Source organism: Moschus berezovskii, chromosome 3 (assembly GCF_049115385.1).
Source record: "Moschus berezovskii isolate FMDL1 chromosome 3, NW_MosBer_1.0, whole genome shotgun sequence".
Lineage (NCBI taxonomy): Eukaryota > Metazoa > Chordata > Mammalia > Artiodactyla > Moschidae > Moschus > Moschus berezovskii.
This window is the reverse complement of record NC_142462.1, coordinates 84,322,141-84,346,978: the sequence shown is the minus strand read 5'-3', so window position 1 is coordinate 84,346,978 and position 24,838 is coordinate 84,322,141. Positions and strand designations below refer to the sequence as shown.

Genomic DNA, 24,838 nt, shown 5'->3' with positions numbered 1-24,838 from the left:
GCCACAGTCCATGGGGTCACAAAAGAGTTGGACACGACTGAAGCGACAGAACACCAGCATGAGCATAGTAAATATAGACACTGTATTATAATGATTAAACTTGCTAAGAGATAGAACTTAATTATTCTAACCACTAAAAATAAAGTGTAATTATGTAATATGACAGAGGCGCTAATTATGGCTACAATAGCAATCATACTACAATATATGAACGCATCAAACTAACACGTCATACAACTTAGGACTTCCCTGGTGGTGCAGTGGTTAAGAATCCACCTGCCAATGCAGGGGACATGGGTTCGATCCCTGGTCCCGGAAGAGTCTACATGCCACAGAGCAACTGAGCCCGTGTGCCACAACTACTGAAGCCTGTGCACTCCAACAGAGAGCAGTCCCCACTTGCCGCAACCAGAGAAAGCTCGCACAAAGCAATAAAGATTGCACGCGGTCAGAAAACAAAATGAATAGGTTGTCACAGACTACCAGGCTGAGCTCCTTAGAGGGATGGGATGGGGTGGGAGGCGGGAGGGAGGTTCAAGAAGGAGGGGACATGTGCATACACATGGCTGATTCATGTTGCTATATGGTAGAAACCATCACAATATTGTAAAGCAATTACCCTCCAATTAAAAACAGATTTTAAAATAAATTTTAAAATACATGTCATACACCTTAAATTTACACAATGTCATTTGTCAAGTACATTTAAATTTTTAAAAATATCTAATTTACACCAGCAATTCAGATGCAGTCCATTATCTCAAGCAGTTGAATTTGCATACAAAGCAAACTGAACAAGAGAAAATACCCAGTAAATTTTAAATATGAAGTTTAAAAACTCTACTTAAAAGCCATCCTTTTAGGGAAAAAAAAATGCTAGCTTCAACTTAGGTGCCCTTGATGGTGTTCACATTTTCCTGGTGGCAAGTCGCTCTTCCCTTTCAGAAGAGGACAAAACCTCACTCACCCAAGCCACAGAGACCAGATGGAAGACCCAGGGTCCTGAGGCCATGAAGCCAGGCCATGGCTGCAGGGCTCTGACCACCAGATGGCTCCACAGGCCTTCTTGTTTTATCTTCTATTTGAACAACAGATGCCTCGATTCCACTGTGGGCAGACACGGGAAATGTTCAGGTGACCTGTGCACCTATATTTAATCACCTAAATGCCATGCACTGCAGATTTCTGGGTTCTCTGGCCCCCTGCTTGTGAGCATATGAAAACGGATACTGACCTGGGGTTGGGAATCCCTGCCCACTCTGGACAGCAGTCTCCCCTCCTCCAGTGCCGGGCAGCCCTGGTCACCACACAACCCGCTTCCCTGGCCTTGTCAGTGGCCCAGCCGGTGTGTTTACTCCACAGGCACCTGGCCATTTGCTCAGTCTGCAGTGACCACTCCAGGCAAGATAGCCCTTCAGTCTGGACATCTCAGGGATCCACCAAAACACAGACCAGGCATCCCAGAAGGCAGGGGGTGGTCAGTTCTGTTTCCCTTTTTTGCCTTGGTTGTGCTAGAACTTCCGTGCTGTTCGCGGGCTTTCTCTAGTGGCGGTAAGCAGGGGCTACTCTTCACTGCGGTGCATGGGCTTCCCGATATGGTGGTCTCTCCTGTTGCAGAGCATAGGCTCTAGGCTCAGGGGCTTTAGTATAACACAGGCTCAGTAGTTTTGGCTCACGGGCTCTAGAGCATGGGCTCAGCAGTTGTGGCACACAGGGTCTCTAAAGGTGGCATATGGGCTCAGTTGCCCCGCAGCATGTGGAATCTTCCCAGACCAGGGATTAAACCAGTGTCCCTGCATTGGCAGATGAATTTTCATCCACTGCGCCCCCAGGGAAGTCCCCGTTTCACTTTTTGATGCAAACATGGAGGGTCTTCCCCTTGCACTGACACAGCCCGGCCAGCACTGCCGCCCAGTGGCCAGAGGGAGCGTGAGAAGGTGCTTCTTTGAGGAGCAGTGTCAATATCACCAGAGAAGCAGGAGCCGGAAGACCAGGGCTCACACTCACACGGCGTTAGAGACAGAGGGGAGGAAGGCGATCCCGGACATCTGCCCTTCTGACCAGTCCATCACTGAACCACTGCAATCAAGATCCCAGTCTACAGATCTCATCTGCCCTTTATAAAAATCTGCTTTAGGATTCATAGTTAGGTAAAGCAAAGACAAAAACATTGTACAATGAGATTTACTCCTTCCTTCACATGCTTTCCTCATAAGGAAAAAATACAAAATTATTTTATCCATTTCAGGGTATTTTCTATTTGTTAGTGCTACTTTTCAGCAACTTTACTGCCTAACTTTGTGGAACTGAAGTCATTTTTGATTACTTGTTCACAGGATACAGTACCACTGTAACTTCTGAGTACAAGTTCTGGATTTTGTGATATTGCAAAAGTTATCATAACGTTTGTTAGCAGCCTGACTGCCATCGGAACGGCCTTTGAAGAAAACCTGACACCAACTCATGTTACCATCTACCTCCTAAGAGAGGGACAGGTGACAATGGTCATTTGTATATTTATTTTTGTAAAGTGTATGGACAGCGTGGAGACAGCACCCTTGCCTGTTCCCCCCAGCCGTGGCTGATGGCTGACCTAAGTGAGCTGATGTAAGCCCAGGGGCCTCGCCTGTCACCCCAGTCTACCACCCAGAACCCAGACAAGTTGACATGGCCAAGGAAGACACATAGGCTCCTTGCTCTTCTCGGGGGTCTTCTTCCAGGCAACCCTAATTGGCAAATCTGAAACTCCAGATCCCACAGTGACTGTGGCCTCAGTCCAGGAAGGCACTCTTGGTTGTGTGTGATGGGACACTCGACACCATAAATCAAGCAAATCTCCTCTCTATGCACCACCAATCAGTGTGTGTGGTGTGGGAGGGGTAAAGATAACCTCTGTACAGTAAAAAGAATTTTGCATGAATTTTTCTTCGGGGTGGCCTCATCCTGCTGTCCCAGAACTCTTTCATACCCTCGTCAGTCTCTCAGACGAGCAGCTGAGAAGCTCCGCTCTAGGCCACCTGAGTGTGACCTGGAAAAATGAGGACTGTGGGGTTTCTGTGGTTGCTGTTCAGTCCCTAAGTCGTGTCCGACTCTTTGCAACCCCGTGGACTGCAGCATGCCAGGCTTCCCTGTCCTCCATTATCTCCCAGACTTTGCTTAAACTCATGTCCACTGAGTCGGTGATGCCATCCAACCACTTCATCCTCTGTCGTCCCCTTCTCCTCTTGCCCTCAATCTTTCCCAGCATCAGGGTCTTTTCCAATGAGTCAGCTCTTCGCATCAGGGGCCAAAGTATTGGAGCTTCAGCTTCAGCATCAGTCCTTCCAATGAATATTCAGGACTGATTTCCTTTAGGATTGACTGGTTTAATCTCCTGGCTGTCCAAGGGACTTAGGTATCGAAGAATGCTGCAATGTTGGGGAACTTTTCCAGCTATTAGAAACACCTAGGAATCCAATCTTGCTTTCTGCATGCCCAGACTTCTGGCTTCTCTTCCTCTACCTCATGGGACACAAGAACGACCCTCACCCAGGACTTCCGGGGTGTCTCTTCTTCCCCGAACTGTCAGGAGAGATTTGCTGTCCCAAAGAAAGAGCCAGTCACCTGTCATTCTCCCCCTAAACAAACCCAAAGTAATGGGACTCGCTCCCAACTCCTTCTCGGAAGGAAAGGAAAAGGGGAGAAGAAAAGGAGGTCAGAAAATGTCATCATTTAAGTCATGACTTCCATGATGCTGCTGATAACTAAGGCTGTAGGAGGTTTTTCTTTAATTACGTGTCAAAGTGAAAGAGACTCCAAGGTCACGGGTGCCTCTCTGAAGCAGAAGGTTCATCATCCCCACAGGAGGTCACCTGGGGGTGACCTCAAGCTGCTCCTGAGGCTTGCTAAAGGCGAAAGGTGCAGGGAGAGATAAGTGCTCTTGCCTGAGGAATTCTGCTGGAAGACAGCAATCTCCAACAGCCACTGCTGGCAGAGCTGCTGCAGGTCAACTACTCAGTGGTTTTTAGGAGTGAGGTGCAAAGTGACAGAGAATCCACCACCCATCAAATGGGCCTCCAGCCTCTCCAGCTCATAGACCCATTATTTATTTAATTGAAGGATAATTGCTTCACAGAATTTTGTAGTTTTCTGTCAAACATCAACAAGAATCAGCCATAGGTGCACCCATGTCCCCTCCCTCCCGAACCTCGCTCCTATCTCCTGCCCCATCCCACCTTCTAGACTGTCACAGAGCCCCTGTTTGAGTGCCCTGAGTCAGACAGCAAGTTCCCACTGGCTGTCTATGTTACACATGGTATTATAAGTTTCCATGTTACTCTCGCCATACATTTCACCCTCTCCCTCCCTCCTCCCCCCATGTCCATAAGTCTGTTCTCTAATTAGTTAATCCACTCTCATCCTGAGATTGCTTTTGAAAAGGTTTCTTGAGCTCAGTCCTAAAAGAGCCTGCAGAGCTCCCCCTCGAGCTTTGGGACCACAGTGATGGTCCCACCATCACTGAATCTGTCCCCACATGAGCAGTCATCGCACATCCTCTGGGTCTCAAATCTTCCTCTAGACGTACCTATTCCTTCACTCTGTTACGAGGTGGCAAGCATCTTCTGAGGCAGGTGCTGTCAGGATAAGATCCCCTATTCTGAGGGAGCAGGAAGATCAGCCTTGAAATGCTACGTTTAACCCACGCCACCCTCATCAATGTCAATATTACAGCTTTGGCTGTGCAATCATGGGCAAGTTAAAGTGAGAAGATACTTCCCTTTTTCCACACTCCTTCAATGGTATTAAAAAGCTGCAGCAGAAACATCGCATGATATCCCTTATATTAATATGTGGAATCTGAAAACGCTTGATACAAATGAACTTATTTACAAAACAGAAACAGATTCACAGACTTAGAGAATGAACTTATAGGTTGCTGGGGTGGGGAGGGGTAGGGAGGATAGGGGAAGGGATAGTTAGGGAGTTTGGGATGGACAGGTACACATTGCTTATTTAAAATGGATAACCAACAAGGACCTATGGTACAGCACAGGGAACTCTGCTCAATGTCATGTGGCAGCCTGGACAGGAGGGGAATTTGGTGGAGAACGGATACATGCTTATGGATGGATAAGTCCCTTTGCTGGCCACCTGAAACTATCATAATATTGTTAAATTAGCTATGCTGTGCTGTGCTTAGGCACTTAGTTGTGTCCAACTCTTTGTGACTCCATGAACTGTAGTCCACCAGGCTTCTCTGTCCATGGAGATTCTCTAGGCAAGAATACTAGAGTGGGTTGCCATGCCCTCCTCCAGGAGATCTTCCCAACCCAGGAAATGAACCGGGGTCTCCCTCATTGCAGGCCAATTCTTTACCAGCTGAGCTACCAGGGAAGCCCAAATTAGCTATCAGTTCAGTTCAGTTCAGTTCAGTCGCTCAGTCGTGTCCAACTCTTTGTGACCCCATGAATCACAGCACGCCAGGCCTCCCTGTCCATCACTAACTCCTGGAGTTCACTCAAACTCATTCCATCGAGTCAGTGATGCCATCCAGCAATCTCATTCTCTGTCGTCCCCTTCTCCTTATACTCCAATACAAAATAAATCATTTTTAAAAAGCTGCAGTAAGTAATAAGAATAAAAAGAAGAAAATAAGGCAAATATCCTTCCCTGGTGTATGCTGAGTTTTGAGGTGGGTCACCCCTTGTTTTCCCTCACATCTCACACAGGGGCTCATAAGAATGTAACCATTCTGGAAACTGCTCAACCAAGAAATGACACTTAATGGTTCAAAATAGATCAAGGGGTTGTTTAACTGTCATACTAATGAAATGCTGGTTTTTCCAAGGCGACTCACATGCCCTGTGGGGCCTTTGCTCAGAGCAGGGCACAGCTAGGCTCCAACTCACCATCTCACATCCACAACACACTCTGGTCTGAGCACAAACAGACCTGCCATGGGGAACACCCAGGACGAAGCAGGCAGTGCCTCTGGTGGACCCCTGAAATCCCTTTCCCAAGTGGAAACACCTCAAATCAGCTCTGGACAAAAACCCTCTGTGCCCCTACCCCCTGGATGGCAATGAAGCTTTCAGTCCTCCCAAGTCCACTGGCCCAGCCCTCTGGCCCTGGTGGGAAGAGATGCAAGGGGCAGGTAAACCATCTTGGCAATGGCCTTGGCAATTCTTGAGCAAATGCTCTGCCATTTGCTTTGAAGTAAAAACACAGTGTTCTTGGTGCCATGTCCTCATCTGCAGAGAAAGTAGGTCTGGAAGACAAGTGGCTGAGGCCCCTCTCAGGCCATGCACCTGACTCTCCTCCAATTCTTCTCCACCTGGGCCTGGCGACAGCATGGATTCACCTGGGGGCTGGCAGTCAGAGTAAGTCTGCTCCCCAGGGTCCCGCTGCAGCATGTGCCAGGGGCCATGCCGAGCAGGAGACAAGGGGACATGGGCCCGGGGAGACCAAGGCAAAGGACTCCTGGGCCTCTGAAGCTGGCCGACTAGGAACCTGAGTGTGTCAACAGAAGCTGCTTTCACTGGCTTCTACCACCCACAGCCCCTCTGTTGACAGGGGCCGTGCCAGAGAGCACTTGGCCTGCACAGCCCAGCACATCCACCAGCCAGCCTCTTACAGACACAGTTCACAGACCCCTGGTCAGGAGAAAGAAACCAGTTCCAACACAGTAACAGCACCAACAGCAGCTGGGAGTGCAGGAGACTCGACGGCCGAGCATGTGGGGAGGGAGCCCTGAGACCACACCGGAGTCAGCCAGGGTGAGGGGCTCCCTGCACCCCCATGCAGGGTGGCTCGTCACTCACCACTGGACATCAACAGTCCCTGCCTCCTAATCATGGCTGGTCAGAGGGGGTGTATCTTCCGTCCCTACATTTTTAAATGTAAGATTTCATTCCACCTTTCCCTCTGGCTGTGGGACCGATACATACCGTTTCTGGGATGGCTGCATTAAAGCTGCAAGTTTATCATCGTAAAACTTCTTCATTGCGAATCTGTCAAGGGCCTGGTCAGCACTGGAGAAGCAGAGACAGAAAGAGATTTAACTCCATGGTCATGGGTCGGGGGGGGCGGTGTAACAAGGGACAGGCCCTGAGGTTGTTCTGCGTAGCTGGCACCCACTAAGAGCTCCATGTTGCTACATTCCCTCCTCAGGCACACCCACTTTAGCATCTCTTCTCAGGCCTCATTTCCTCTAGGAAGATCTTCCGGGCCAAGGGGAAGCCAGGCCTGCAGGGGAAGCCAGGCCTGAAGTCCCCCGCTTGAAACAGCAGCACCTGATCTTAGCATGCGGCACAACACAGAATAATCACAGGATACTATCCCAACAGGATAATCACCCACCTGCCACTGCTCACAGGTGGGCACAGGCCTGGTGTCCTAACTACCCAAACAACCATCTAAAATAACTTTGTCTAAATAAGGGGCTGGTTGGTGGGGCTGCACAAACACAAGGGTCACTTAAGCACTGCATGTTTAACATACCGGGTGCACGTGTTTTTAGAGTGAAAAGTATAATTACATATCCACCTATACATTTTTAAGTGTTCCTTTTTCTGGAATTCGCTCGTTTTACTAAATGCTGACAATGCATTTTGGTCACTGTTTCTGTTCAGCGTTAACATCACTGCTTGGTGACTCAGTGATGTTCCATTCTTTGTGACCCATGGACTGTAGCCCTCCAGGATCCTCTGTCCATGGGATTCTCCAGGTAAGAACAGTGGAGTGGGTAGCCATTCCCTTCTCCAGGGGTTCTTCCTTACCCAGAGATTGAACCTGGGTCTCCTGCATTGAAGGCAGATCCTTTACCATCTGAGCCACCAGGGAAGCTCGTTAATATTGGTACCAGTATTCACAATATTAGCACTGAATCTATCTTTATGAACTCTTATCTTCCTAGTGCTGGTACCAGAATGCTTTCCTTACTTCACTTTGCAACTTGGAAGTGTCTGTTTTGATCTGGACACAGTGTGTGGCAAAGGCCTTCAAAAGTCCCTATATGATTGCACTACTTGTGGGAATACTATCCAAGGGGAAAATAGAAATAGTAGAAATGATCAAAGATGTAATGATAAGAATCTGTTATCAGGGCATACTTCAGTGTACAAAATCATTAGAAAGAAGCAACTGAAAGTCTAAAGAAAAACTGCAAACAACCTGGATAGGCAATGCTGGTAAATGCGTAAATACATTATATTCTATTCATCAAGTAGCAAACTATGCAGCCACCAATTAGGAAAGTGTTAATTCAGAAAACCGTGTTAAAAAAATCTTGGTAGTGTCACTTCACTTTAGCGAAGAGCACTTAATATTATCTTATCTACTAGTACCAGCAGTATTGACATCAGCCCATACTAGTACTGATGCTGCAAGTGCCTTTCACGCAACAACACGTGGAATTGTCAAAAAAAAAAACCTGTGAAGAACAGCCATCAGCCCTGCTTCCCAGGTGAGAACCCCGAAGTTTAGAGCCTTTCATGTGAACTGCCTAACACGCGCAGCTGAGACACACTTCAGTTATTCAGAGAAATGTGGGTCATTTAGAGAGAGTATCAGTGATAAGCTAAGAGTGAAAAAAAGCCCGGTCTCCACGCTTTCCAAAAATGCCAGGACTGTCCATGGCACATGAAACTCTGGTTCCAGACAGAGCTGTGCTGTTGTGGGCACAAATGCGAGGTGGCCTCTGTCCAGAGTCCACCAGGTGAAATCTGCTCTCTGACCAGAGGGATGTGACGTGAGCAGGAATCTCAATTTGTCTGGCACATACACACACAAGTGCTTATTATCACCAAGAAAGGATCTGACTTTCACTGGAGGGTTGGGTTTCCTGCCTGGCAGGCATGAGCTCTCCAATTTGTTTCCACAGAAAACATTTGGAAAGTCAAATTTCATTCCTTAAATGCTAGAAAGGAAAGGGTTTATCGGCTAATATGAATAGGCTTATATTTCCTCAGAATGGAGCAGTTCATACTTCACAAAGTGGCCATTGAACAGAGAGGGCCAACGCAGATGCAACACCCAGAAAGAACGGTATTTCTGAACTGGATCTCAGTGTGAGTGGAGACGTGTGCTCGGGGGTGCCTCTGGGTCTACCAGTGTACTCAGCACCAGGAGGGCTGGCACGCAACTGAGGCCTCACTCATGGGCCTCGCAGTGCCTGCCGTCCCTGGTGGATGGGACCCACCTCCTGCGGGCAGCAACCCCATGCCCATGGCAGCACCTCCTGAGAACCAGACCAGATCTGGCTTCCTGATCATAAGTCATGAGATCCTGAGCAGTCTTAGGTCCGCCAAGTCTCAGTTTCCTCATCTGTAAAATGGGAGTGATGACTACTCCCTCCTGGATTACTTGGGAGGATTGAGCAAGAAAAAGGAAATACACAAAGTACTTCCCAGAGGCCCAGTGCATGTAAACCACGGCAGCTGTGGCCATCGCCACGGCTATGTGCAGAATGTGAGGTGTCCAGTGAGAAGCACTGCTTTGGTTTCACTAATGGTAATGTCTGTCCCCATCAGCCTTGTCACAGATTGGCAGTGCACTTGCTTTATCGGTGATGCCTCCCGGAAGTTTTCAGTGTGACTCATACATAGCTGCTCACTGAGGAAAATGTCTTTCTCACAAGCTTACACCCTCAGCTGCAGCTAGGTTTCTAGGCACCAGGGACATGAGCCTTGGTCTCCAAGTCAGTTCTGAGGGGTCCACCTCCTGCCCACCCAGACTCAGAGCATCCCAATGCCCATGGCAACGAGGACACTTCCCTCCTACCTGGCCGAGACATTGGTGAAGTGCATGTACGATGATATGACCACGCCGATGCGTCCCTTTCCACCCTGCAGGAGACGGGAGAGAGGTCATTAGAACAGGAAAGCACTGCTTCCTTCACAGGATGGCAAAGAGCCTGCTTTGACAGGGAAGCCAGCACTACCCTCCTCTGGTCCCTGTTCTGAGGGACGGCAGCACCCAGCTCAACAGAGAACACACTACTAACAGCAGGAGCAGGTGCTAACCAGGCCATATGAGGACGCGCCCGAGGCCAGGTCTGCACCGAGGTGGCCAGGCAGTTCCTCATTTCCCAGTGAGGCCAGAAAAAAACTGTTGGGTGGAAGCCATTAGTGCGACTTAATCACCCAGGTGAGAGAGACCCGAATGCCCCACTTATAAGCTGAGGGCTTTGAGGGCTACACACAGAGCCCAGAGAAGTAGGACAGCCAATCTCAGGGTGCTGCCACGTCACAGCATCATGGGCACCACCCACCCAGCCCTGTGCTGTTCACAGAGGACGCCCCTCCGAGGCAGCTTTATGGGAAACGCATCACTCAGTCCATAACCACAGACACGCACTGTCCAGACAAGGCAGCCCAGCAGGACCTCAGACCAACATCACCAGCAGAAGGTTCTGGAAGCACCGTAGCTCTGTGATGGGCCACCTCAACCAGAACCACGGACTGCTGCCTTCTGAAACACACTGTCATGACCCAGGATAGCGATCAGCAAACCATAGCCCACCGGCCAGTTGTGCCCACTACCTGTGTCCCCTGGAGTTAAGAGCTGTCTCAACATTTCTAAACAGTTGAAGAAAAAGCAAAAGAACAGTATTTAAATGACACACAAAAATCATATCAAGTTCAAATGTCAGTGTCCACAAGTCAGTGTGACTGGGACACAGCTAAGCCTATTAGTTTCGGTATATCTGGGGCGATTTCCACATGACACTGGTAGTAGGAGGAGTCTGTGGGGCTCCAAAGCCTGGAAAGCCCTGTTTGGGTTCTTTAAAGAAGAGTCAACAACCCGTGATCTAGAATCACATGGGCCACAATGGCTGTGTCACCAACGTGCAGATCCTTCGTCTATTCTTAAAAAGGAACGATAAAGGAAATTCAGGTCAAAATCCTGGTGTGTGACTGTCTCCTAGGAGGGTTTCCCTCTCTGTCTCCTGAACATTGAGGACGTGCCTCAGAAACTCAGGGCAGACACTCCATCAGTCCCGAGCCCTGGCACCTGCAGTTATAACCACAATTCACCAGCAGGGAACAACACCTCCGCCAAGTCAGGCACATGGAGGACTTCACTGCCATCATCTTCAATGCTGCTCATTATGGACAGGAAGTCTTTAAGCACAAGAAACATTCTTTCGGACCTGAACAGTTTTTATCTGTTCTTAAGAGAAATCACTGATGACACAAGTCCCAGTGAGTATCCTCCACCAACAACTTAAGACTAAACAATACGGAGGGGGTGAAACTGTCCAGAAGAACCACAGGCTATTTCTACTCAAAATCAGTGTGGGTAGGGTGAGGACAAGTACACATGGACACCACCCTTTGCATCCAGCGGGAAGATGGGGTCACACAGTCTGGTCCTGGCCTGCCCTCCCCAGGCCAGGATGCCATTCCTGGCACTCGTGGGCAGGAAGAGCCCATTCTGCAGGGCTGGCAGGTTTGGGGGAAAGTCAGCAATCTCAGCCCCACAGCAACCATGGTGAATTTCCCTTGGAATCAACATCTGTAAATTCAAATTAAGAGGGCTTCTCTCTCATGGCGTGTTTCCTGGATCATCTCTGGAAGGGTTCACAGTCCAGCAGAATAAGGCAAGAGATGAGCAAATGGTTTTTAAGAAGTTTCAACATGTTCCCAGTTAACCCCACTACCAAGACTTGTCCCAAAAGGCAAGTGTAGTTTAGGAAAAGGATGTTTTAGGAGACTCTACGTGGTAAGTTCATCACTTGTGGTCCAGATGTTGTAAATAGTTCTGTAATTCAGTTCATTAAAAAAGTGAACTGTTGGAATGATGGTGAAGGGGATGCACCTCAAGGTCCAGGAGCCAGAATCCTTAGGGGACACAACTGGCGGCAGGTCTGGGAGACCCGGGCGGGCATTCCTCCCCAGCGCTGGGCACTGCAGGGCTCCGGGTGGTTTAGAGACCACTGCTTCTAAGGGATCTTGGGCAAAAGCAGCCCATCAGCAGTATCCTCACATGTAAAAATCAATAGGCCATACCCAGTGAAAAATACAGAGTTCATTTTAATTGACAAGAATTGTTTAAAAAAAAAAAAAAAGAGTCTCTTTCTTTGTTTTAAGCTTGCACCAAAATACAAACATGGAGAGAAGCACCTTCATATAACATAATCCTTGACTGAAAGCCCTGGGTAACTTAATTTAGTAAGAGAACTAACGGGGCTCCCTGGCTGTTTGTGGGAGAATATAAGCACATCTGTCGTGAGAGGGAGCAACAGAGGCAGAGACAGCAAACGCCGTGTGCGCCCCCAGACGCTTCTCCTCTCAGCCGAGCGACCATCGCATGCACCGAGCGTGGGAGCCCTGAACACCGTCAGCCGCTGTCTGCCCTCTGCACTCAGTACCCTCGCAGGAAACTCACCTGTAAAGTCTGATAACTCAGAAGGAAGGTTCTTTCACACTACAGTCCATAATGCAAAGGGTGTCTGTGCAGCTTTTGAGTATTAAAAGTTTGAAGGAAGAAACATTCAGGGGGGAAATGTCTATATTTTCGAGACGTTCCGATGGTGTAAAGTGTACAGAGCAGGGGGCAGACCCCTTCTTCTGGGACGGAGCCCCACCCCTCGCCCCCCACCCCTCTCAGAGCATGCCTCCCCCATGCCACATGAGCTCAAGGTATCTGGGAAAACGCATCAGGTCTGAGGAATCCAGGGTAGTGCAGGAAGAGGCTACGAACAAGCCAAGGCAGTCGAGAAACCGGAGAAGTAAGAGGAGAGGCGGTTCCAGGAGGTCGGAGAAGGGTGCCTAGCAGGTCAGGAAGCCAGGACAAGGCACCGACATCCCCGCAGCCACCCTGCGAGCATGGACATGTCACGGTCACCCCACCAGGCTGGCTCGGAAAGGACCATATGACTCCTGTAGTAGCGTCCTGCCCACAGTCTCATGCCAATCAACTGGCATCACTCAGGTAGCAAAGAGTCCGATGTTGTATGCCTTCATAGTACCCTTTGCTTTTTAAATAGGAGTTTTCCATGAAAAACAAAAAACGCATGAAAATGACCTCCCAGGGGCCCCCACCTTAGCTTCACCATGTACAACTGTGCATTTAGGAACCTCAATCCTATACATTCTGAAGCCAGACTCCAGGAGGCTGGATGACTATTTCCCTCCCCTTAGGATACGTGTGGAAACCTAACCACAGAAGCGGGTGCTCACCCTGCAGTGAATAACAGCCACATGCTGGGGGTCGCTGTTCAGCCAGGCCTCCTGCGCCTTGCAGATGGTGCACACTTTATCCAGGGGTGGCGCGTGCAGCTCCGGCCAGCCCACATCCAGAATCTACAGGGAAAGAGAGGAGGCTTTCTGCGGTCCATCTCCAAGAAGCCCTATGAAGCCATCTCAAGACTTTCTTTTTTTTTTAATTTAGCAAAATATTTCATTTTATAATATAGAACAACATTGTGTATTCCTTTTCTAAAACTTAGTGGGAACTGTGGCTCCTTTACTGGAAAGCAAAATATGAAGGATTATATTTTCCCCATGAGATATCTACTCCCCGGTCTTATCTGCTTTCGTGCAGCTGGAATGACAATTCTAGAAAGGGCTTTCAGGAGCTGCTAATGGTGCATGGCTCATGGGGAGAGGCCCAGGCCTGGCAAGATCTGAAACAGGAGGTCTTGGCATGAGCTGCTGCCAAAATTCCTCTCTTCAGACTCAAATCGCAGTTTGGGAAAATGCGGTGAGCCATTCCCCCACACAAGGGGCAGATAACTATGGGGAGGGAGATGCCTATCACACGTGACACTCCTTAAAAGAGAGGAATGTGCCCAGGAGGGAGGGAGGAGGCCTTCAAACCTTGGTTACAATTCAGGAACAAAGAAAAGTCTGCCCCAAAACACAAACTCTGAGCCACTTGACACACATCCCCACCTCTAAGCCTGCCGGCAGAACCATGCAGGGCTGTTATTTTTTCTTTCCTTTCCTTTTTTAAGAAGGGAGGGGAGGCAGAGCTCTATCTTATTATAAAAGCAATAGAAATTGTGTATTGATGGAAAAATTCAGAAAAATGCTGGAAGCAGGCAAAGGCACACACCCCTTCTGCCACGCAGTGATCAGCTATAATATTCTGATGAATTCCTTATTCTTTTTCTGTGTAGCTGAATACTATCATACATAAATTCTATTTATCATAGGTGAAATACTATCATACATAAATTCTATATTCTGCCCTTGTTAACGAGCAATAAAACAGGTAATTTACCATACTATTTTCTTATCCTAATGGCTGCAAAATACTCCAACATATGAAATATAGTGTGTGTGTATATATATCATATATACCACAACTTACACTTATATAGTCTTAAAATTTTCCCCCTAAATCTTTGTTATTAAAAAGAATAATGTATGGAAGGGGAGAGTGTGCTGTACAGACAGGGCAGGAAGGAGATCTTCGAGGTAAAAATGTCTGGATTTGATTGTGGTAGTGCTGACGTAAATCTGCATAGAATGAGATGGCAGAGAAACACACACACACACCCCTGCTACATGTAAACCCAGTGGACGTTGCTCCAGTCTGTGGGTTGTACCAATGTCAACTTCCTGCCATCAATATCTTACTATAAGTCGTGCAAGACAGTACTACTGGGGACAGCTGGGTCAGGGGTATGTGGGATCGCCCTGTATTATTTTTGCAGTTTCCTGTGACATTATAACTACTTCAAACTAAAAAATTTTAAGAAAAAAAATAAGCCATGGATATGAACAGTTCCTAATAGCCCTCATTAAGTCATATTCCACAGAGACTTGCTACAGACCCTTTTTGCACGAGCAAGATAAGCATCACAGACATTTAACAAAACTCAGAATATACAAAGGGATAAGGTCCTACCTTTGGGTTAAGCTTCGTAAGGTCATATCTCTTTTCTGAGAGGTTTAACACCTGTAAAGGGGAAATAAGAAACTATTAGACTAATCATTGTCCTCAGAGCAAAGGGAACAACTGCATTCTCACAGGCTCTTTGCCTTCAAGATTCTGAGATTCGGCAGATTATGAAAAAGACTGAAATGTATAGATATGTAATCAAAACAGATAATAAGCCACGTCATCTTAGTGGCTCAGATGGTAAAGCATCTGCCTATAATGCAGGAGACTCAGGTTGGATCCCTGGATCAGGAAGATTCCCTTGAAAAGGGAATAGCAACCCACTCCAGTATTCTTGCCTGGAGAATCCCATGGACAGAGGAGCCTGGTAGGCTACAGTCCATGGGGTCTTATAGAGTCAGACACAGCTGAGCAACTAACACTTCTGAGGACAGCATACACATCCAATGGGACTGGCCTTGGTTCCTCAGAGGAACAAGGTACAGGGTGGAGGGCCCTGGGCCTGCAGGGGGGCTGGTCTCAGGAAGCCCTAGCCAGCCCAGAGCCCCAGGCTGCGCTCACAGAGAAGCAGAGCTGTTTGTGGAACCTGATCACACCTCAAACAAAGGAAAAACTAAGGACAGCCCTGGAGCAGAAGGGGCTCCACACACTTCTCTCTTCAGAGATGGACGCTATAGAGACCTGAGAGGAAGGGTGCTCCAGGGATGGGGTCCACGGCTCCTTTACCCCAGAACAAATTGCACCCTGGACCATGGGCTCCATCAAAACCTGCCTCAGAGAGCCAACGCCTGTGGCCTGACCAGGCAGTTGTGTGTATGTGTTGGGATGGGGGACAGGTGATCAGCCTACACATGCACTTGTCAGAGCACACAGTTCAGATGTGCAGTGGGGAAGAAGTGTATCCAGCCCAGGGTTCTCAACTCAGGCTCCATGGAAGACAGACACATCTTTCCTCCCACTTTTCAAAAAGGTCCTTATCCTCGAATGAGGTGAGGACTCACAGCCTCATCATTTTGCAAGGTGGACTCAGGCTCTGACAAGGCACTACCACTCTGAAGGGAAATGCCCCAGCCCCCAGCCCCCTGACCCCAGGCCTCCGGTCCCAGGCCCTCACCCTCGGTAAGCAACAAGCGGAGGAGAAGGGAGGAGGCATCCCATCCCCTGCGCTGGGTGTCAGGAAGAGGAGACCATTCCTGCAGCTGTGATCAAGCACAGGGTCGGACGATCTCATGGGCTGGACCCCACCTTCCCTGCCTGTCACCAGGCCATGCTGAGGACAGTGGGAAAGCCACAGGCTGGCCAGGGGCTGCTGGAAGCCACTGGGCAGTCACCTCCCTCTCTTTGCCTCCAGGGCCACCCTCCCAGCCGTTTAGACATCTGAGGAGACTGATAAGAATGACAATAACTGCCTTGTCAGTTTAGGGTAAAGATTAGCTGCCTTATGGAGATAAAGAGGCCTTCTAGCAGCAGGTCTGGAGAAGGGCAAGGAGCTGTCATCTAACTCAAGTAGTGGAAGATGGAGCCACAGAGCCACCTGCCGTACCAGGGCCTCAGGAACAAGAAAGGGTAGGTAGAGAAAGAGAACATTCAGGAAGACTGGTCCTCTTCATCCTCCTCAACTGGCCGGTTAGCTCAGTTGATTAGAGTGTGGTGCTAATAACGCCCAGGTCATGGGTGTGATCCCTGTACGGGCCAGAAACTTACAGTGGACTTCTCTGGTAGCTCAGCTGGTAAAGAATCTGCCTGCAATGCGGGAGACCCCGGTTAGATTCCTGGGTTGGGAAGATTCCCCTGGAGGAGGGCATGGCAACCCACTCCAGTATTCTTGCCTAGAGAATGCCCATGGGCAGAGAAACCTGGTGGCTACAGTCCATGGGGTCACAAAGAGTCAGACACGACTGAGTGACTAGGCACAGCACAGCACCTTCCTCACGTCTGTGTGAAAGGGAACTGGGGTGGAAGATAGTTCTGGATGCCCACCTCCAGTCCCGGATTCACTTCAGAGGCAGGGGTGCTAACCCCAGCAGCAGGGGAGGAAGCTGGAAGCCCTTGGGGTGTGCATGGGCCACGAGCTGGGGTGGCTGCACTTTCACGAGGAGCCCAGATGCTCCTCTGCACAGCGGGCCACATGGCTGGACAGCCGCCCTGTGGTGGGCCCCCTCCCCACACCACCGCCTGTCAAGCCAACTGCAGAGGAACTGGCCTATATTCCCACCCGCAGGCTCTTCAGTCCCCACACATAGGGATCTTCGCTCATCAAGTTTCAGCAAACTCAGCGACCCCCAGATCCCCAGTACCCCACCCCGCTGGCATCCCCTGGCCAACCTCGTGCTCAATGTCCCCCCACCTCACCGTCCACACCCTCACTGCCCCTCGCCTCCCTCATGCTCAGTGTCCCCACTCACCAAGTAGTTGTCCCCATGCTTGGAGCGTAGCATGCGCGTCACCTCCTGCAGATTGTGCAGGTAAGACTCCTCGGAGCAGCCCGCGGGGAAGGACACGGCGATGATGCGCTCGGTGATGTAGGTGAGATCCAGCTCGCGGCCGTCCTCCATGGCGGGGCTCAGCCCTGCAGGCCTGGGAGACACACGGGCAGCTGTGAGGAAAGGGGCCAAGCGCCAGGAGGGACATTCGCTCACTATTCATACCCGGGCCTGATGACAGGCTTCTGGGAATTTACTGATTCTCATCACAGGAGGGCACAAAGCTAAAACTTCCTTAACGGTTATGATTGGGGCAGTACTAGCTACAACCGGGAAACATACTGAGGTTCCTGGTAGGGGGCAGGCCTGATGGAAAGCCAGCAGAGAGAGGGCCTCCATGGGCGGGCATGAGTTCAGAGAGCCCAGATCTTGGAAAGAGGGGCATTCCTTACTCTGAGTGTCAAGTCAGGTATAGGCAGCAGGGAGGAAGCTCATTAGACAGATTGATAGCAGAGCAAGAGGCCAAGGCTGGGAGACATCAACGAGTGCCTAGTCACATCTGCAGGTCCCATCCTGGGGGAGATGTGGAGGCCCGCTGCCCAGGGAGGAGGCTGGCCTGTCCTGCAGAGAGGAGGAGCTGGGAGGGAATTCCAGCAGCGGGGAGGCAAGGGCTGGCGTCTATGAGAAGAGCTGTGTGCCGGCTCTGCTGAGACTGCACCTGGGTTAACCTAGAGGGCAGGCATCAGTTATCAGGAGGATGGGGTCTGGAAGAGGATTAAAAACACCATGCCATGAAGCCAGCAGAGGGGAGGACTTAGTGAGGGCCACTGGGTGGGGAGAGCCTGCAGCCCGGTGAGCCCAGGATAATGCTTCCAGCATGCAGCATCCAGGCTCTGCTTCCTTATCACGAGGACTGTGCAATGGGGACCACGGGCCCCAGAGCCCCTCCCAGGAAGAGCCTTCTAGGGCTGCGGGTGCTGTCAGGAATAGAAGGTGAAAAATCCAGGTGAGAGGTGATGGGGTCAACTCCAAAGACTAGTGAATCCACGAAGCGGTGCAGGACAGTCACGGGAGGGTGGTTTTAATCTCTCAAGTCCCCAACCACCAGCCTTAGGGGTTCATAGCTGTTGTTTGTATACTACTCCTATTACGTGAGTCTCTCTCCTAATTCTGAAAAAAATTCAAAAGTATACTAAATAGTTAAACACACTTCTGAGGATTCATCATCCAATTTCAAAATGGACACACAGCCAAGCTTTTTCCCATCCATACTCCCTGCTACCCCCTTCCCCACTGTGATTGCCCTGAAAAACCCCAAAATATTATATGTCATTTCTATAAATGTTTTTGCATTTATTTCTAAAAGACAATGATATGTTTAGAAATATCTACAATGCCATTATGATGCCCAAAAGAAATAATATCTTCAAATATCCAGTATCATAAATCTATTTTTTTAACTGGTTTATTCAAATACAAACAATCACCAAGATATTTTTCTCTACCTTATGCACCAGACAAGAATGTAAAAGAGCTCTGTTTACTTTAAAAAATCAAATCACATCTTTTGACACTGGAACTTCCCTGGTGGCTCAGAGAGTAAAGAATCTGCCTGCAATGCAGGAGACTCAGGTTTGCTCCCTGGGTCGGAAAGATCCCCTAAAGAAAGGCACAGCAACCTACTCCAGTATTCTTGCTAAAGAATTACATGGACAAATGAGCCTGATAGGCTACAGTCCATGGAGTCTCAAAGAGTCGAACACGACTCAGCAACACTGACCTATTAAAAAATAATGAGCTTTTCATGCACTGAAGTCAATTCTAGAACTCTCCCCAATGCTACATTTCACAATCAAATCACAGCAACATAATTACTGATTGGACGTTTCCACAACCAGGGTTTCTAATGCTGGGATATTACATTCCAGAAAGAGACACACACATATGATATTTATCAGCTTTGAGCATTTCTATTTAAAATTGAAAAAGACATTAAGATTACTACAGAATAAAATAGCACCGTGCCCGGGCTTCCTCTGCGAGAGCTGACCCAAGGCCAGAGGCACAGAAGTGGCTTCAGTAATGGACACTCACCTGAACAGTTTGTCACAGCACAGAGAAGCAGGTGTTGATGATGCCCCGGGAGCCTGCAAATGACAAGACAAGGGTCATTATCAAATCTCCTGTGCTGCCAGCCCACATGTTGCAAACCCCACTGGGAAGGAAGGATGGCAGTTGCTTCACATGATCATAAATGCTGTCAGACCCTTCTCTATTGGCTCATCTTATCACCTGGGAGGGTCGCCAGCTTATCAGGACATCTCAGCCCTAAGACCTCAGATCCCAAGTGACACAATTCCACTAATCAACAGCAGGGCGGGTTCCCATGACCCCTGGTCAGGGCAAGGTAAGCAGTCCATGGTCATGGCCTATCTGTCCCGGTATACAGGAAGCCCTCAATCAACGTTGGCCACTATTACATCATTATTGCTATATCCGCTTGAAAGAACCAGTTACTGATTTTGAGAGAATTCTCAATTTTTACCACTCTACTTTTGAAAAACTTATTCGACAGGGAAAAAAACTTCAGGTTATAATTTCTTTATAGTCTACATAACCCTTGTGTGTGTGTGTGAGTGTGTGTGTTAAAGTCCAAGGCGTGTGTGCGAACTAAAGTCGCTTCAGTCGTGTCCACCTCTTTGTGATCCTATGGACTCTAGCCCACCAGGCTCCTCTATATCCACTATTTCAGGAGATGAATCCAGTAACTTTGTGAGAGAAATCACCTCCCCATTTCAGAAGTGGGGAAACCAAGGCGCAGAGAGGTGTAAGGTCTCGTGGAAAACGGCAGAGAGGGAGGAGAATCCAGATGTCCCTGTCTCAGCTCCCCCGAACACCTTCCTCTCAGGAGGCTCCTTTCTCTCCTGCCTTCTCTGAGTTCCTCCCTGCCTGCTGCGTCTCATGGATACCGCTCTGTGGACCAGCCCAGGACATGCTCTGAGTAGGTGACATAGGGGTGACCACGCAGCAGGCTAGAGCTGGCCAAGGTGGACAGAGCCCTGGCATCCGCTTCTGCTCCTGCCCACCCTGGCCCTGGGGAACCCTCCTCAGACAGGATCTGACATCCCCCTTGCCTGGTGTCCCACCTGGGCACCTGGCTCACCGTGGCTCCCCCAGTGTGAAGCAAAGGGATGAAGAGTGAATACCAAGTTTATTTCAGGGATCAATGAGAGGGATGACCTCCTGAAATGACACAACGTGTGGCCAAGCCAACTCCAAACTGCACAGGTCGTGACCTGGGCCCCAGACAAAAGCGGGACCTAGAAGGCACTCTCCTCCATGCTCAGATGTGAGAGGGGGCTCTGGGTGTCCACACGCAGTGGCTGATCTTCCCTAGCCAGGACACATGCCTCTAGTTCATCTCCTCCTCTCGCAGAGGTGTCTGGGGACCAACTGAGATGGTCCCCATGGATGCCAGGTACCACAACTTGCCCTCCACTGTTCCAGTGTCCCGAGCCTCTGAGACCACTTCCCAGAGGGCGACAAACCTCACACGCCATGTCTGTACTGTTTTGGGCTCCACGCCAGTCCTGCCCATCTTCCCAACAGTGCAGACTTCTGATGGCTCAGGCCATATGGACTCCAAACAATGAGATTTGGGGGGGAGGTCCATTAGAAAGCAAAGATTAAAATCTAAAAAAATATATATTTTTTAAGTATTGCTAAAATGTAAATGAAATGTAAACTAATTCATCATTTTAGAAAACAGCTTGTCCATAAATAGAAAAAGTCCTTAAAAGGTCTGAAACACGTGACAGCAATGTGAGGAATGCCTCAGGAAATTACTGGGAAAGTCCATAAGTCTCTATGGACCAGGGTGCTCACTGCATTATGATATGTGTAACAGTGAAAAATACACAGCCTAAGAGCTCAACCCTGCAACTTAGTTACATTAGATAAATCACGGGCCTCACAGATGGTGACACACTTGTGGGCCTGGAGAGACGCCGTGATGTGTGACAGCAATAGCGCTAACAGTCATGACAGCCATGTGGTCGCTCCCTGGTGCAGAGTGTGTGACTCACACACACACTCACACCTACACACACACACCTGGAAACGTCTATCAGTGTGCAGGCTGCCTGGGCAGCAACGTGTTTCTGGAATGTCTCACTGCATGTTTTTTCTTATTTTTTCTTCTACATGCATTTTTTTCTCCTTTTCTACTGAGAACACAGTTTACTTCTGTAACTGGAGAAAGTGCCAACACCAGGGTCGCTCAGATGAGGTGCCAGCTCCTGGTGTGGCATTCAGGTCTTCCCGCCAGTGACAGAACTCAGACACTCCTGGAGGGAAGACAGTGAGGGAGCCTCTGAGGGTGGACACTGAGTACCTTGGAACTGGAACATTCTTGGCCTACCTAGAGTTACTACATGATAGCTGCAGGGGCCTAAAAGTGACCCTACCCTCACCATGGCCAGGTCACAGGCCCTGAACACTGTGCATAGGGCCATCCAGCCTGTCCTTCCTCCCAAGGACTTCATCTCCCTTAGGATGCAGCTACTAGTCTTGGCAGATCATCAAGATTTCAGAAGAGTTGGTTTTAAGCTAACCTGACTCCAAACATCCCCATGTCTGAGAACCACTGTCCCCAGTCGAAGGCACCCCTCACCGTCTACTGTTTTGTTGCTTTATACTGTGAGTGTGTATAAGGAAGGCACACAATATCTCTGCAATGTGGGACATGTACATAATTTATACATAAATGAACATAATGTAGTGCACTCACACTCATTTACAATTAAACATACGTAGGTCCCAGCCCTGGGGGTGAGTACATAAACCTGTCTGGAGACCACTGCTCCCCATCAACAAGCACAAGGGACTGATTATGTCTTCTGATATTTGCAAACGTCTCTGCATTTTCACTAAGAAGCTGCAAACACTGGTAAGCAGGTTGTGCAAACCTATGTGACAAAGCAAAGCAGGAGAGCAGACAGCACTCTGAAGGGAGGGGAAGCCAGGGGAGTCCTGCGGCCCAGCCCCACCTGCTGATGTCCAAGCACTGACAGGACTAGGCCAAGCTGCCCGCCCCCAGGCCGACCCCGCCGCACCGCTTAGCCTGTGAGGGTCATTCCTCAACACTGTGGGGAATTCCCTCGTCATTCCTGACACACAGGGGCTGAGTTTCAAGGGGGCTACAAGTTCAGTTCAGTTCAGTTCAGTCGCTCAGTCGTGTCCGACTCTCTGCGACCCCATGAATCACAGCACGCCAGGCCTCCCTGTCCATCACCAACTCCCGGAGTTCATTCAAACTGATGTCCACAGAGTCGGTGATGCCATCCAGCCATCTCATTCTCGGTCGTCCCCTTCTCCTCCCGCCCTCAACCTTTCCCAGCATCAGAGTCTTTTCCAGTGAGTCAACTTGTCGCATGAGGTGGCCAAAGTATTGCAGTTTCAGCTTTAGCATCAGTCCTTCCAATGAACACCCAGGATTGATCTCCTTTAGAATGAATTGGTTGGATCTCCTTGCAGTCCAAGGGACTCTCAAGAGTCTTCTCCAAAGCCTTCTCCAAAAGCCCCCATCATTCCATACTCTTGCGCGGTGCGGCTTCAAGGTCCAAGAGAACCGACTTAGGTTTGCTCTGTAATTCCCCAAATCAGCACATAAGCAAGAGATACCTCCTGTTCCAGAAGCCACCAAGCTGAGCAACTCCTGGGCCTCAAGTCCCAGGAGGGCAGGGAGGGTGGGCCTGGAGGGGCAGCACCCACACTCCCCGCAGCAGCCTCAAAGCCTCGCAACTCCACAGAGAGTCCGAGCCAGCCCTCACCCACAGCAAGTCCTGAATGCCACCGCCCTTCACATGACAGATGTGTTAGATGATAAATGCACAGCTAGATGGTTCAATAGAGAGATGACAAATAGGGTGGAAAGCTGGTAGATAAACAGAGGATACGTAGACACACACATAAACACATGAAAAATAAGTAAACGTAATTACACACAAGCAATACAATCAGAAAGCTAGGCCTCAGCCTACCCTTACGGTATTTCTCAGTTTCACTTGCTGCTTGAGCTATTAGACCAAGTCAGACTGAAGTAACACACAGCAACTCAAGACAACCTGACACCAACCATAAGTGTAAGTTTGTAAATAGAGAACGAACTCCTTGAAGGCCAGCCCTCTATGCCTTCCAGCAGCCCCCCATCACCTAAGTGGATGACAGCAGCTGGAACCCCCACATACTGACTATCTACCCCAGCCTGCCAGCAAGGCTCCTGACAACCCTCAGGGGAGGAGCACTTAGGGAGGCAGGCACAGCCGCAGCCTAGCATGGAGGGGCTGTGGGAGGTGCGCTGAGGGAGGTCACGTGAGGGGGATAGGACTGGAGGGGCCAGTGTTAAGGCCCTGCAGTGGAACTGCAAACATCTCAGAAACCAGCAAGGGAACCAGTGCAGCCAGAACAGGTGCAGGAGGGAAAGAGTGAGGAGGGGGATCTCTAAGAAGAAGAAGGCAGGCCCTCTGGCCAGTCCAGGGCTTTCAAGAGGCTGGAGAGAAAGCCTCCTGCCTTCCTGCACCCCTCAGCAGCCAGCTGTGCCTGGGGTGACAGGGCCTGTGTCCACAGACCATGCAGCCCCCCTCGCCCCCATAGAAGACAGAAACATTCCACCAGCACCATCCTGTAAGTGGCGACAGGTGACCAAGGTCAGGAAGCAGACCCGTTCATGGCCAGCCACCTGGTTCTCAGCAAGAGCCCCAGTAAGACATGACTGTCCTCACTTCACAGCTGGGGAAGTGGCATTCAGGACTCTTAGGTGTATAGAATCTCACAGTTAAGAGGCAGCAGCAACTTCTGACACCAAAACTATGGACTCTTTCGATCCCCCAGCCCTTGATGGTCCACAGCCCATCCTGCCCAGCCTGTCCTCGGGTCAGACTGAAACCAGTGAAGCTACAGAAGTTTTTCCCAGGGGAGCAAGTCTAGCCCTAAGCCTAGAAGGACAGAGGAATCATGAGTGAGTCACCACTTCTAAGCCAGGTTCTGAGATCCTGCAGCAGGAGAGAACCTCATTCTGGGGCTGTGTTTGGAACCAAGCAGATGATGAGCAGCAGGTGGGACCCGGATACACTGGAGAGAAGGCCCGTGGCTGCTCAGGGAGCTCACGCCTCACGCCGACTGGAAGCAGCCCGACTTGTCCAAACACCGCACTTGTCAAGAAGGTAACATGTGACATCTCTACGCGTCTTTACTTGGAAGCAAAGAATTTATCTACTCTTGGGGCTAAAAAGCTGAAGCCCTCATCTATCACCACAGTACAGTTCATGCCTTAAGAATGTCTGATTTAACGCACATATATATATGGAATCTAGAAAAATGGCGTTAATGGAATTATCTGCAGGGTGGGAAGACAGACACAGACGCAGACAACGGACTTACGACATGGGGGGAGGAGGGGGGGATGAATTGGGAGAGCAGCACTGACATACGTACACTGTGCTTTGCTGAGTCACTCAGCCGTGTCTGACTCTGCAACTCCACCGACTGTAGCCCGCCAGGCTCCTCTGTCCATGGGATTCTCC

At 49.6% G+C, this 24,838-nt stretch overlaps 1 protein-coding gene across 11 annotated transcripts in view; it reads right to left on the bottom strand.

Annotated features, from left to right (window-relative positions):
* TNS3 (tensin 3) overlaps positions 1-24,838 on the bottom strand; it is a 223,622-nt gene that overhangs the window by 101,645 nt on the left and 97,139 nt on the right. For all 11 annotated transcript variants that reach the window (XM_055421063.2, XM_055421067.2, XM_055421065.2 and 8 more), the window contains 6 exons: positions 19,350-19,402; positions 17,238-17,409; positions 14,839-14,889; positions 13,164-13,286; positions 9,760-9,824; positions 6,927-7,010 (listed from right to left, as the gene is read on the bottom strand). In XM_055421063.2, the coding sequence (XP_055277038.1) occupies positions 6,927-7,010; positions 9,760-9,824; positions 13,164-13,286; positions 14,839-14,889; positions 17,238-17,387 (473 nt within the window). In that variant the 5' untranslated portion in view covers positions 17,388-17,409; positions 19,350-19,402. The remainder of the gene's footprint in view (positions 1-6,926; positions 7,011-9,759; positions 9,825-13,163; positions 13,287-14,838; positions 14,890-17,237; positions 17,410-19,349; positions 19,403-24,838) is intronic.